This window comes from Mobula hypostoma, chromosome X2 (genome assembly GCF_963921235.1).
Source record: "Mobula hypostoma chromosome X2, sMobHyp1.1, whole genome shotgun sequence".
Lineage (NCBI taxonomy): Eukaryota > Metazoa > Chordata > Chondrichthyes > Myliobatiformes > Myliobatidae > Mobula > Mobula hypostoma.
Window position 1 is genome coordinate 48,790,656 of NC_086129.1, and position 14,404 is coordinate 48,805,059.

The 14,404-nt window shown below is 43.0% G+C and overlaps 1 protein-coding gene across 2 annotated transcripts in view; it reads left to right on the forward strand.

Annotated features, from left to right (window-relative positions):
- The window catches only part of slc37a4a (solute carrier family 37 member 4a), a 74,242-nt gene extending 62,218 nt beyond the window's left edge, over positions 1–12,024 (forward strand). The window contains exons 8-9 of one of the 2 annotated variants that reach the window (XM_063038719.1): positions 5,211–5,349; positions 9,775–12,024. In XM_063038719.1, coding sequence (XP_062894789.1) covers positions 5,211–5,349; positions 9,775–9,941 — 306 coding nt within the window. In that variant the 3' untranslated portion in view covers positions 9,942–12,024. The remainder of the gene's footprint in view (positions 1–5,210; positions 5,350–9,774) is intronic. The other variant, XM_063038720.1, reaches the window with a different exon arrangement.
- Positions 12,025–14,404: the final 2,380 nt, after the last annotated feature.

Below are 14,404 nucleotides of genomic sequence, written 5' to 3' on the forward strand. Positions count from 1 at the left end.
AACGCTAGTTGGCAGTGGGGTTTCTACGCCACTGTGTTGAGTTTATTCGTGTTGAAACTCAACACGAAGAAACTCAAAACTTCAAACAATGGTGACTGAAACTGAAGGAGGGTGAATTTTCTGTGCTTGTCCGGCCACTGAGAGACATGGATGAGGAAATGCATTTCAAATATTTTCAGATGTCAGCAGGTAGATTTGACGATTTGGTTCATCGTCTCCAACCATTTATTTCGCATCAGTGAACGCACAGTTTACTCAGAGACTGACAATCACCATTCAAGTTTTAGCTTCAGGTGGAAGTCAACAGGCTGTAGCAGCTAGCTACAAACTGGCGTCAAGCACAGGGTCCTCCATAATTTTGGAGGTCTGTAAAGCTTTATGGAAAGCATTGCAGCCAGAGTTCCTTCCCTGCCCTTTAGTCGCCCAATGGGAAGCTATTGCAGCGTAGGATGACATGCCACGCTACCACGCAGACCAATCACAGTTGTTGCAGTCTGCATCGCCATGACGCGTAGTTACATTTTTGGGGAGGTGTGCGTCAGGCTATGGCGTAGGGTACACGGCTATGACGTAGATTTGACGCAGAAGTATAAATTGACCTTTAGTGCTCACCACCAGTCCATTGTAATGATAACACTTTCAAATACCATTGTATTGAGAATACAAAGGTGTTCTCTTTGCAAGCAGACTTCAGCACTTCAACGCAGTGACTCCCCACCAGTTTCTCTAGAGCACTGAGAGGTGGGGAACTGAATGTTAAACACTTAAAATATTAGCTTTATTTGTCACATGTACATTGGAACATTGAAACCTACAGTGACACTTGCCTGATGAAGGGTACTGGAATGAGATGTGGACTGTTTATTCATTTCCATAGATCCTGCCTGAGATCCTCCAGCATTTTGTGTGTGTAACATACAGTGAAGTGCATTGCTTGTGTCAACAGACAACACAGTCTAAGGTGTGATGGGCAGCCCGCAAGTGCCACTATGCCGATAACTTACTAACCCTAACTCGTACATCTTTGAAATGTGGGAGGAAACAGGAGGACCTGGAGGAAGCTCATGTAGTCATGGAGAGAATGCATAAACTCCTTGCAGGTAGCAGTGCGAATTGAATCCCATTCTTACAGCTGTTACTATAAGAATTACGCTAACCACTACACTACCACACCACCCAAAATGCCAAGCCTCCTAGCAATGCCCATCTCCTAAGGTCATAGAGTCACAGAAAAGTACAACACAGAAATTGCCCTTTGGCCCATCTAGTCCATGCCAAACCATTTAAACTGCCTACTCCATGGGACCATAGCCCTCCATATCCTTATGATCCATATACCTATCCAAACTTCTCTTAAATGTTGAAATCAAGCTTGCATGCACCACTTGCGCTGGTGGCTCATTCCACACTCTCATGACCCTCTGAGTGAAGAAGTTTCCCCTCATGTTTCCAATAAACTTTTCTCATTTCACCTTTAACCCATGACCTCTGGTTGTAGTCCCACCCAACCTCCGTGGAAAAAGCCTATTTGCATTTACCCTATCTACACCCCTCATAATTTTGTATACCTCTATCAAATCTCCTCTCAATCTTCTACATTTCAAGGAATAAAGTCCTAACCTATTCAATCTTTCCTTATAACTCAGGTCCTCCAGACCTGGCAACATCCTTGTAAATTTTCTCTGTACTATTTCAACCTTATTTACATCTTTCCTTTAGGTAGGTGATCAAACTGCACACAATACTCCAAATTAGGCCTCACCAATGTCTTATACAACTTCAACATAACATCCCATTTCCTGTACTCAATCCATTGATTTATGAAGGCCAATGTACTAAAAGCTTTCATTATGACCCTATCTACCTGTGACGCCACTTTCACAGTACCCTGGTCAGTCCTACCAAACTGCAACACCTCATATTTGTCTGCATTAAATTCCATCTGCCACTTTTCCAGCTAATCCAGATCCCTCTGCAAGCCATGATAATCTTCCTCACTGTTCACTACACCCCCAGTCTTGGTGTCACCTGCAAATACACTGATTCAGTTAACAATATTATCATCCAGATCATTGATACAGATGACAAACAACAATGGACCCAGCACTGATCCCTGTGGCACACCACTAGTCACAGGCCTCCAGTCAGAGAGGCAACCCTCTACTACCACTCTCTGGCTTCTCCCACAAAGCCAATGTCTAATCCAGTTTACTACTTCAAAGTGAATGCCAAGTGACTGAACCTTCTTGATCAACTTCCCATGAGGAACCTTGTCAAGTGCCTTACTAAAGTCCATGTAGACAATATCCATTGCCTTGCCTTCATCCACTTTCCTGGTAACTTCCTCGAAAAACTCTAAGATTGGTTAGACATGACCTACCACGCACAAAGCCATACTGACTATCCCTAATCATTAGTCCATATCTATCCAAATACTCATATATCCAGTCCCTCATTTCTGCTAGCGCCCCAGCAATTTCTGCACTTGCCTCCCAAAGGGTCCGAGGGAATATCCTGTCAAGTCCTGGGGATTTATCCGCTCTGATTTGTCTCAAGACAGCAAACACTTCCTCCTCTGTAATCTGTAAAGAATCTGTGAAGCTGATGTCACTTTGCATCACTTCTATAGAATCTGTGTCTGTCTCCTGAATAAATACAGATGCAAAAAAGAAATCCATTTAAGATCTCCCCCATCTCTCTTGGCTCCTTGCACAGATTATCATTGTGATCTTCCAGAGGACCAGTTTTGTCCCTTGCAATCCTTTTGCTCTGAAAATAACTGTGGAGTCTGTTAGGATTCTCCTTCATCTTGTCTGTTTGGGCAACCTCTTGCCTTCTTTTAGCCCTCCTCATTTCTTATTTAAGTGTTTTCTCACATTTCTTATACTCCATAAGCACTTCATTTGTTTCTGCCTGCCTATACCTGCTATGCACCTCCTTTTTTTTTTCCTCTTAACCAGTGCCTCACTATCCTGAAAAACGAGGCTCCCTACTCTTGTTATCTTTACCTTTTATTCTGACAGGCACGTACAAACTTGTACTCTGAAAATTTTGTTATTGAAGGCCTTCCACTTACCAAGTACACCTTTGCCAGAGAACACCCTGTCCAAATCCACGCTTGCCAAATCCTATCTGATACCATCAGAACTGGCCTTTCTCCAATTTAGAATCTCAATCCGTGGACCAAACCTACCTTTTTGCATATTTACTTTGAAACTAATGGCATTGCAGGCACTAAATGCAAAGAGTTCCCCTACACAAACTTCTGTCACCTGCCCTGTCTCATTCCCTAATAGCAGATCCAGTATTGCACACTCTCTCGTTGGGATTTCTATGTACTGATTAAGAAAACCTTCCTAAACACATTTGACAAACTCTATCCCATCTAGTCCTTTTACAGTATGGGAATCCTAGTCAATATGTGGAAAGTTAAAATCACCGACTACAACAACCTTATGTTTCTTGCAACAGTCTGTGATCTCTTTATAAATTTGTTCCTCTAAATCCCTCAGACTGTTGGGTAGTCTGTAATATAGTCCCATTAACGTGGTCATACCTTTCTTATTTCTCAGTTCCATCCGTCATGCCTCACCAGACAAGTTCTCCAGTCTGTCCTGACTAAGCACTGCCGTGTGTCATAATGACTGCAGTATCATAATTCCAGTGTTGATCCATGCCCTGAACTCATCTGCCTTTCCTACGATACTTCTTACATTGAAATATACGCAGCTCAGAACACTAGTCGCACCATGCTCAACCTTTTAATTCCTGACATTGAGGTCTTACCAACATCTGTCTCCACAACCTCTCCACTGTCTGGCACTCTGGTTCCCATCCCCCTGCAACTCTAGTTTAAACCAAATCCCCCACCCCCACCCCTTTTGCAGACTAGCAAACCTTCCTGCTAGGATGTTAGTCCCCCTCCAGTTCAGGTGCAAATTGTCTCTTCTGTACAGGTCCCACCTTCCCTTGAAGAGAGGCCAATGATCCCAAAATCTGAAGCCCCCCCTCCTACACCAACTCCTTAGCCATGTGTTAAACTGTATAATCTTCCTAGTTCTGTCCTCACTAGTATGTGGCGTGTGTAGCACCCTGCAGGCCCTGCCCTTTAACCTAGCACCTAACTCCCAGAACTCCCAATGCAGAACCTTGTCACTTTTCCCAGCTATGTCATTGGCACTGACATGGATCATGACTTCTGGCTGCTCACCTCCCACTTGAGGACTCGATCCAAGATGTCCCGGACCCCAGTGCCCAGGAGGCAACATACCATCCGGGGATTTCTGTTCCCCTAACGAACAAATCCCCTATCACCACAGTTCACCTCTTCTCCTCACTTCCCTTCTGAATCGCAGTCAGACTCAGTGCTGGAGACCTGACTACTGTGACTTTTCTCTGTTCGATCATTTCCCCCCCCCCACCCCCCCGACAGTATCCAAAGTGATATATCTGTTGTTGAGGGGGATGGCCAAAGGGGTACGACACACTGGCTCCTTAACCCCTTTCCCCTTCCTGACTGTCACCTAGTTTCCTGTGTCCTGCACCTGAGGTGTAACTACCTTTCTATGTGTCCTGTCTATCACCCCCTCAGCCTCCCGAATGATCCCGAGTTCAAAAATGCAAACACGAGGAAATCGGCAGATGCTGGAAATTCAAGCAACACACACAAAATGTTCATCCAGTTCCAGCTCCAACGTGGATTGTTAGAAACTGCAGTTGGATGCACTTCTCACAGTAGTAATTGTCAGGGACACTGGAGGACTCCCTGCCTTCCCACATCCCTGTAAGAGGAGCATTGAACTATCCTGCCTGGCATCTCTACTGTTCTAACTGAACAGATATAAAGAAGGAAAATCAATAAACTGAGAGGGAGAAAAAAAGCTCGAACTGCAGCTTTTTTTTTTAAACCTTCCCTCACTGAAGCCTGGAAGTGCTAAAGCCTCAAAGTCTCCACTCTAACTCTGGCCAGTCCAATGAGAGCCGCTCTGACAGTGGTTACTCCACTTGCCTCTGCCTTACTTTAATTTCTCCCTGCCAATCAATCCCAAATGCTGATTGGCTGCTGCTCAAAGCTCCAAACTGCCGCAAGTCACTGCCTTTTCCGCTCAATCGACAAACCTGAGTGGATTGCATCTTCTCAAGTCAAATTGCATTTATATTTGCTCTGTATATTGAGTCATTTTCTCCCTCCACTCTTTGTTTTCTCTTAGTTATGGATTCTGACTTTGGGAGCCATGTTTGGGTTCTGTTCGTATGGGCCAATTGCACTGTTTGGAGTGATTGCCAATGAGTCTGCACCTTCTAACCTGTCCGGCACGTCACATGCCATTGTTGCTCTCATGGCGAACGGTGAGTCCAGAACTGAATACCTGTTGAAACTGGCTATTATGACCAGTTTTTAATACAGGGAAAATTGTTGAAGTCATCACTGCCATATAGCTTTGTTATTGCCTGAATTTGGACACCTTGTGTAGAATTTGAAGTTTCTTATTGTAGAAAGGAACAGTCTAAAGGACCATGTTAGCCATATTTGTCATGTACATCGAAACATAAGACAAGACAAAGGAGCAGAAATCGGCTATTCGGCCCATCGAGTCTGCTCCACCGTATTATCATGAGCTGATCCATTCTCCCATTTAGTCCCACTCCCCCACCTTCTCACCATAACCTTTGATGCCCTAGCTACTCAGGTACCTATCAATCTCTGCCTTAAATACACCCAATGACTTGACCTCCACTGCTGCCCGTGGCAACAAATTCCACAGATTCACCACCCTCTGACTAAAAAAAATTTCTTTGCATTTCTGTTCTGAATAGGCGTCCTTCAATCCTTAAGTCATGCCCTCTCGTACTAGACTCCCCCATCATGGGAAACAACTTTGCCACATCCACTCTGTCCATGCCTTTCAACATTCGAAATGTTTCTATGAGGTCTCCCCTCATTCTTCTAAACTCCAAGGAATACAGTCCAAAAGCGGACAAACGTTCCTCATATGTTAACCCTCTCATTCCCGGAATCATTCTAGTGAATCTTCTCTGTACCCTTTCCAACGTCAGTACATCCTTTCTTAAATAAGGAGACCAAAACTGCCCACAGTACTCCAAGTGAGGTCTCACCAGCGCCTTATAGAGTCTCAACATCACATCCCTGCTCCTATACTCTATTCCTCTAGTGAAATGGAGTAAAATGTGTTGTTTGGAGCTAATCAATGCACCATATGCCTTTAACAAAGTCAACCTGCAAAGCAATTTTGAGTGCCCTATGGACTTGGACCCCAAGATCCCTCTGATCCTCCACACTGCCAAGAGTCTTACCATTAATACTATATTCTGCCATCATATTTGACCTACCAAAATGAACCACTTCACACTTATCTGGGTTGAACTCCATCTGCCACTTCTCAGCCCAGTTTTGCATCCTATCAATGTCCCACTGTAACCTCTGACAGCCCTCCACACTATCCACAACACCCCCAACCTTCATGTCATCAGCAAATTTACTAACCCATCCCTCCACTTCCTCATCCAGGTGATTTATAAAAATCACCAAGAGAAAGGGTCCCAGAATAGATCCCTGAGGCATACCACTGGTCACCGACCTCCATGCAGAATATGACCCGTCTATAACCACTCTTTGCCTTCTGTGAGCAAGCCAATTCTGGATCCAATCCCATGCCTCCTTACTTTCTCAATAAGCCTTGCATGGGGTACCTTGTCAAATGCCTTGCTGAAATCCATATACACTACATCTACTGCTGTTCCTTCATCAATGTGTTTAGTCACATCCTCAAAAAATTTTATCAGGCTCGTAAGGCACGACCTGCCTTTGACAAAGCTATGCTGACTATTCCAAGTCATATTATGCCTCTCCAAATGTTCATAAATCTTGCCTCTCAGGATCTTCTCCATCAGCTTACCAACCATTGAAGTAAGACTCACTGGTCTATAATTTCCTGGGCTCTCCCTACTCCCTTTCTTGAATAAGGGAACAACATCCACAACCCTCCAATCCTCCAGAACCTCTCCCGTCCTCATTGATGATGCAAAGATCTTCGCCAGAGGCTCAGCAATCTCCTCCCTCACTTCCCACAGTAGCCTGGGGTACATCCCATCCGGTCCCAGTGACTTATCCAACTTGATGCTTTCCAAAAGCTCCAGCACATCCTCTTCCTTAATATCTACATGCTCAAGCTTTTCAGTCCGCTGTAAGCCATCCCTACAATCGCCAAGATCCTTTTCCATCGTGAATACTGAAGCAAAGTATTCATTAATTAACTTTGCTATTTCCTCCAGTTCTATACACACTTCTTCACTGTCACACTTGATTGGTCCTATTCTCTCACATCTTATCCTCTTGCTCTTCACATACTTGTAGAATGCCTTGGGGTTTTCCTTAATCCTGTCCGCCAAGGCCTTCTCATGGCCCCTTCTGGCTCTAATTTCTTTCTTGAGCTCCTTCCTGCTGGCCTTATAATCTTCCAGATCTCTATCATTACCTAGTTTTTTGAACCTTTCGTAAGCTCTGCTTTTCTTCTTGACTAGATTTTCAACCATAGTTCCTGTACCCTACCATCCTTTCCCTGTCTCATTGGAATGTACCTATGCAGAACACTGCACAAATATCCCCTGAACATTTGCCACATTTCTTCCATACGTTTCCCTGAGAATATCTGTTCCCAATTTATGGTTCCAAGTTCCTGCCTGATAGCTTCATATTTTGCCTTACTCCAATTAAATGCTTTCCTCAACTTGTCTTTTCCTATTCCTCTCCATTGCTACGGTAAAGGAGATAGAATTGTGATCACTATCTCCAAAATGCTCTCCTACTGAGAGACCAGAGACCTGACACCTGACCAGGTTCATTTCCCAATACCAGATCAAGTACAGCCTCTCCTCTTGTAGGCTGATCTACATATTGTGTCAGGAAACCTTCCTGAACACACCTAACAAACTCCACCCCGTCTAAACTCCTCGCTGTAGGGACATGCCAATCGATATTTGGGAAATTAGAATCTCCCACCACGACAACTCTGTTATTATTACACCTTTCCAGAATCTGTCTCCCTATCTGCTCCACGATGTCCCTGTTACTATTGGGTGGTCTATAAAAAACACCCGGCAGAGTTATTGACCCCTTCCTATTACTAACTTCCACCCACAGAGACTCTGTAGACAATCCCTCCATGGCTTCCTCCTTTTTTTTGCAGCCGTGACACTATCTCTGATCAACAGTGCCACGCCCCCACCTCTTTTGCCTGCCTCCCTCCCTGTCCTTTCTGAAACATCTAAAACCCGGCACGTGAAGTAACCATTCCTGCCCCTGAGCCATCCAAGTCTCTGTTATGGCCACCACATCATAGCTCCAAGTACTGATCCACGCTCTAAAATTCTAAATTTGTGTATATTTACAAAATACAATTAAGTTGGTCAGTGAAACTATTGAAAATCTTTTCTTTGTACTTTTGTCAGTTAAATAAAGGTTCACGTGAATTAACATATGACAGATTTTTGTTCTTATTGCATTTTGGAAAATATCCCAACTTTTCTGGAAATGGGGTTTATAGTTTAAACTCTCCCCAGTAGCCTTAGCAAACCTCCCCGCCAGGATATTGGTCCCCCGGGATTCAAGTGTAACCCATCCTTTTTGTACAAGTCTTGCATCTGTCTCCCCAGGCCATTTCTTCAAATTGGTGCCTTTGGGTCTTTTTATCTAAAAGAGAGGTTTTGAGGGCTTGCTTTCTGCAAAACGATGCTCCTGACTCTACACTACTGTCTCAGTTCCACTTTGGAATTGGAGTATTGATGCATGGATAGAGGTACAAAGAAAAATGTGCGCTTTGGACAAACAATTCCACAATAATGGACTTTGAGGTGGTATTATGAAAAACAATGACAGAATGCAGAATAAAGTGTTATAATTAAAGTGCAGTGAAGGCAGACTTATAGTGCAAGGCCATAACAAGGTAGACTATGACGTCAAGAGACAAACTTATTGTACTAGGGGACCGTTCAATAATCTTCCAAGAGCAGGATAGAAGCTGTCCTTGAACCTGGTGGTACACTGTACATGCTTTTTGACTTTTGTATCTTCTGCCCAATGAGAGGAGGGGGAAGACAGAATGGTTAGGCTGGGTGGCTTTACCAAAGCAGCAAGAAGTATAGAGAGTCCAAGGAGGGGATGTTGGTTCCTATGACGTGCTGAGTTGTGTTCACAGCTCTCTGCACCTTTTTGTGGTCATGGGGGGAGTTCTCTGCAGTTTCTTGCGGTCACAGGGAGAGCACCTGGAGGTCCACTTAATATTTTTGATCTTGGATCTCTGGCCTGGTACCTGATCCCACAATATTCTGACTGAGAATGTCACCGACATATTGCAGTCCGCACTCATTTGACCACACAGTGGCTGACAGAATAGCTGAGATCTTGTCCCCTGCTGATTGTAGTTCAGGTTGCCTAATCAATATTACAACTGGGCAAGAGTCCAAAGCACAAAATGCCACCGAAGAGACGTCATTGGCTGGCTGCTGATATGGTAAATGAAGCTCATATTGTGGTGTAACCATAATTAGTCAGCCATTGAAGTATATTATTGGGTGCAAAGTAAAAGAATTTTGTCCTGCCTTGCAATACTCCCTAATGCCACTAAACACCAGAAAGACATTGTTTCTTTAGCAGGAGCGCAAATCCAAGTCAAACTGATTTTACATTACACTTGAACTGGAGACGCTGTTGGTGTTTCTTCATTGACAACCCGTTCCTGCTTGTGTCCCCCACAGTGGGAGGTTTTCTGGCTGGCCTCCCGTTCAGCACGATTGCGAAGAAATACAGCTGGAACATGGCCTTCTGGATCGCTGAGCTCATGTGTACTGTCACCACCGTGGCCTTCTTCCTGCTGAGGAACATCCGGACGAAGATGGGCCGTCTTCCAAAGAAGGAAGATTGAAAATCTAGAAATGCTCCACTAGTAGAGAGCCTTATGCTTTGATTATGTTGGTAAAAGTTCATTAAGTGAGTGCACCTCTGTCAACAACATTACTTAGTCTGTAAGGAGTGGGTCCTATCACAAGCTTACCACTTCCCCCTTTTCCCAAAGTCTTCATTCACAATAAGATTCACAAACATGTGGATCTTGATATCTTTTATCAAGCCAAGACCCTTCATCAGGACCTGACATGTGTTGGTCTTAGTCCAAAGTACCAACCATTTATTCCTTACCATAGATGCTGCCTGACTTGCTGAGTCCCTCCAGCATTTTGTCTGTGTGTTGCTCAGGATTTCCGGCATCTCGTGTTGTAGATGTCAGCAAGTTACTGAATTTATAGTGTGTAACGTTTGTTCAGCTGCTGGTCTGTTTTATCTGGCCTGGAGAGTAATTTCCTTCACACCAGGAAGGCTGTGGAAGACCTCATGCCAGTGCAATAAACCTGAGTGGGTGTGTTGGTTAGCCTACATTTTATCAGAAATCCTCTCCAACAAAATCAAATGTGAACAAAACACAAGGTACTGAGTTAAGGAGAGAGGATGAGAATGAAGGGTGATCTTGCAGAGGTGCATCAAATGATGAGGGGGCTAGATTATGGTGAATGCTTAATCATCTTCCCAGGATTGGGGAATTAAGAACTAGAGGGCATAAATTTCAGGTGAGAGAGGAGAGATTTAATGTGAATTTAAGGGCAACTTTTTTTCACCCAGAAAGTGGTCAGCATATGGAACGAGCTGCAAGAGGAAGTGGTTGAGGCAGGTACATTAACACTTGAAAGCTATTTGGATAGGAAAGGTTTAGAGAGAAATGAGTCAAACATGGAGAGGTGGGAATCTTGGTCGGCACTGATCAATTGGGTTGGAGAGCCTTGTTTCTGTGCTGTATCTTGACCTGCCACTCCTGTATGCAAAGTCACCCGATTTAATTCCCTGCAGCAAAATGATATTCTCATCAGGGTGCAGGATATTGATTTATTTGTGAGCTAGATCTCCAGCTAATTTGTGTGAATGCTGACACTTCCTCTCTCCATATCAGGATACAGCAAAGAACAAAGGAGAGCCTGGCTCCTTGTGCCTGCTCTGACATTCAGAAGGATCAAGACTGAACATCTTCCTATACTTCACTCTTTCACACTATCCCCTCTCTGTGGCTAAAATTTGTGTTGCATATTCATAAGTAACTGAATACAGATAGTCTGAAGTATAGAACACTGCAGCACAGTAACAGGCCGTTTGGCCCTTCTAGTTCATGCCAACTTATTTCTCTGTCTTGTCCCATTGATCTGCACCCAGACCATAGCCCTCTGTACCCCTCCCATCCATGTACCTAACCAAATTTCTCTTAAATGTTGCAAATGAACCTGCATTCAGCATTCCCACTGGCAGCTCATTCTACACTGGCACCACCTTCTGAGTGAAGTTGTTTCCTCTAAACATTTCACCTTTCACCCTAAACCCATGTCTTCTAGTTCTAGTCTCACCCAACCTCAGGGGAAAAATGCCTGCTTGCATTTATCCTAAATACCCTCAGAATTTTGTATACCCCAACAAGATCTCCCCTCATTACCCTACACTCCAGAAAATAAAGTCCTAACCTATTCAACCTCTCCCTTTAACTCAGGTCTTCAAGTCCCAGCAACATCTTTGTAAATTTTCTCTATACTCTTTCAATCCTTTCTGTAGGTAGGTGACCAAAACTGCACACAGTACTCCAAATTAGGCCTCATTGTACAACTTCAACATGAAATCCCAACTCGCATACTCAGTGATAAAGGCCAATGTGCCAGAAGCTCTCTTCATGACTATCTACCCATGACACCACTCTCAAGGAATTATTGATCAGTATGAAGTGATGGGGAATTCTGAGAACTTCTCTCCACATCACCACCACAAAGGTTAAATTGTTATCTTTGGATTTTGGTCCCATTGTGATCATGGATTCTTTTCTTTCCTATTTATTCATTCATGCCACATGGCAAGACTGGTTGTTAATTGGGCACCCCAAACTGAACGACAGGGGCTATTGGAGCCAAATATATTGGGGAGGGGGGGGGGGGGGGCGGTGAGGGTTATAAAATTGGTCATTTTGGGTCAAGATAGCAATTTGCTCCTTGAAGGATATTAGTGAACCAGACGATTTTCACAAGAACCTGGTACTTTCATGGTTACCAATTAATTAATTGAGTGATTAATTTGTTGATTAGTTAATTAGTGGAGTTTAAATTCTCAGTTGTTGTAGTCAGATTCAAACTTGTATCCCTGTCCAGTAACACTCCCCGGGGCCCTGTCATTCATGGTCTTATCTTGCCCGCTTGACTCTCACCTGTATATAGATTGCTTTGTTCAGATACAAGACCGAGCCAAGATTTCTCCAATTCATTTTCGTATTCAGTAGGCTATGACCCCTAGATGTTCCTTCACTACAAGTTATTCGTTTCATATTTGATATCTTTAAATATCTTGCTCCCCAGGTAGTTGTATGACATAATCTTATTAAAACTATTCTGAATATATTTTATGAATTTATTCTCCACATTTCATACTATATATTTGGTATATTCATATTTTTATTCTCATTCTTTCTTCTCTCTCTCTCTGAAATTGCAATGCCTCATTACTACTACATTATGTATTACACCCTCATTGGCAAATGTACAACACTATACCCACTAGTGTTTATATATAGTTTATTAGCTGCTAAACTGCTTCTACATTGATTTTATGGTACTGTTGTTTTACTAAACAAATGTTCTGGAAAATTTAGTTCCCAACCTCACATTTCCACAATGGACGTTAAATTCTAACTCATTCACATCTACTAATTTAACTTCTTTTTAAATGAAAAAACTCCTGCTGCTGAAAAATAGCTGCTTTTTATTTTAAAGTTAAATGAATAATTAGTTTAATTCCAATTATTCACTATATAAATTTTATATATGTAATGAATAATGATACAAATATGAATAATAGGGATTAAACCAAGATTATTCATCTAGCTTTTTAAAATGAAAAAACTGTATAGATGAGTGATAATAATTCTGAATGTGATCCTATCCTGAATGAAGTGCAAGTTCAGATTGTTTTTTGATAACTGTTTCCTATAATTCTTGCTCACCATTGCCCTATACCTGACCCACTATTCTTCTGTTCAACAGCTTACAGCAGGCTTTAAAATGTGTTAAAAACTTGAACCTTGAATCTATCCATAGCCGTACAACATTTTAGTAAAAGCCGATTTTATTCCAGCCACCTTTGAATAGAGCCTGTCCCAGCAGTAACAGCTGGTTTCTGGTCTTGCCTTGAGAATTTAACATAATGGACATTTGATTGGCAAATGAATCAACATCTTAATTAACTCCAATTCTTGCTAGTTCACTTTGCCTATTAAAAGAATACTCTACCTTCTGTATCGCAAACACGAGAGATTCTGCAGGTGCTGGAAATTCAGAGTAACACACACAAAGTGCTGGAGGAACTTAGCAGGCCGGGCAGCATCTATGGAAAAGATAAACAGTTGTCGTTTCGGATTGAGACCCTTCCTTCTATTAACTGAATGGCTAAGTGTATGGCTTCTGGATGGAATTAATCTCCCCTTTTTAAAAGAATAGTTTAAGTAACGTATAGTTGAGCTTTTACTGTTCTGTGTATTTGGCAGGGTTATCACAAACAGGGCTTTTTAAAACATTTAATGTAAACAGTAACCAATAAATTTTACCCACTTGTTCATTGTTTGACCTCAGCGTGCTAATGAGGGAGGGGTGGGTGAAAAGGAGGGTGAACTTGGAACTGCCACGTTTGGTTCCTGTAATACCTAAGGGAGCACTCAGTATTGAAGCTTTGAAATTGCACGGCTTTCATTTGGTGTTGGGCACGTGGCCAAGTGGTTAAGGCGTTCGTCTAGTTACCTCAAGGTCACAAGTTCAAGCCTCAGCTGTGGCAGCATGTTTGTGCCCTTGAGCAAGGCACTTAACCACACATTGCTCTGGTGTCTCTGCGAGGAGTGACACCCCACACAGACTTCCAATCTGTGCCTTGTAAGGCATGAAAATGCCCAACGCAGGCCTCTCATGGTCTGAGTCGACGTTCCCTCCCTCCCTCCCCCTTTGGAAGATTTTGTTTTGAAGTGTAGTTGCCTGGAGCCTACAGGGAATGAAATTCTGCAGGCTCTCTTCCAGCACTTGCAAATTTTGACCTTCAGTGTTTTAGAATAAAAGTTGGTATTACTGCAAAGGGCAGGGAATGGGGCTTTCAAAAACTTGATGATATAAGAGTGGTTCCAGCTTGCACAACATTGGCCAATCTGGGCTTCAACTGGGATTGTCTAATCATCAATAACAGATAATTTTATAGTCATACAGCACGGAATGGCCTAATTCTGCTTCCAAGTCTAATAGAAACAGGCCCTTCAGCCCAATTTGCCATGCT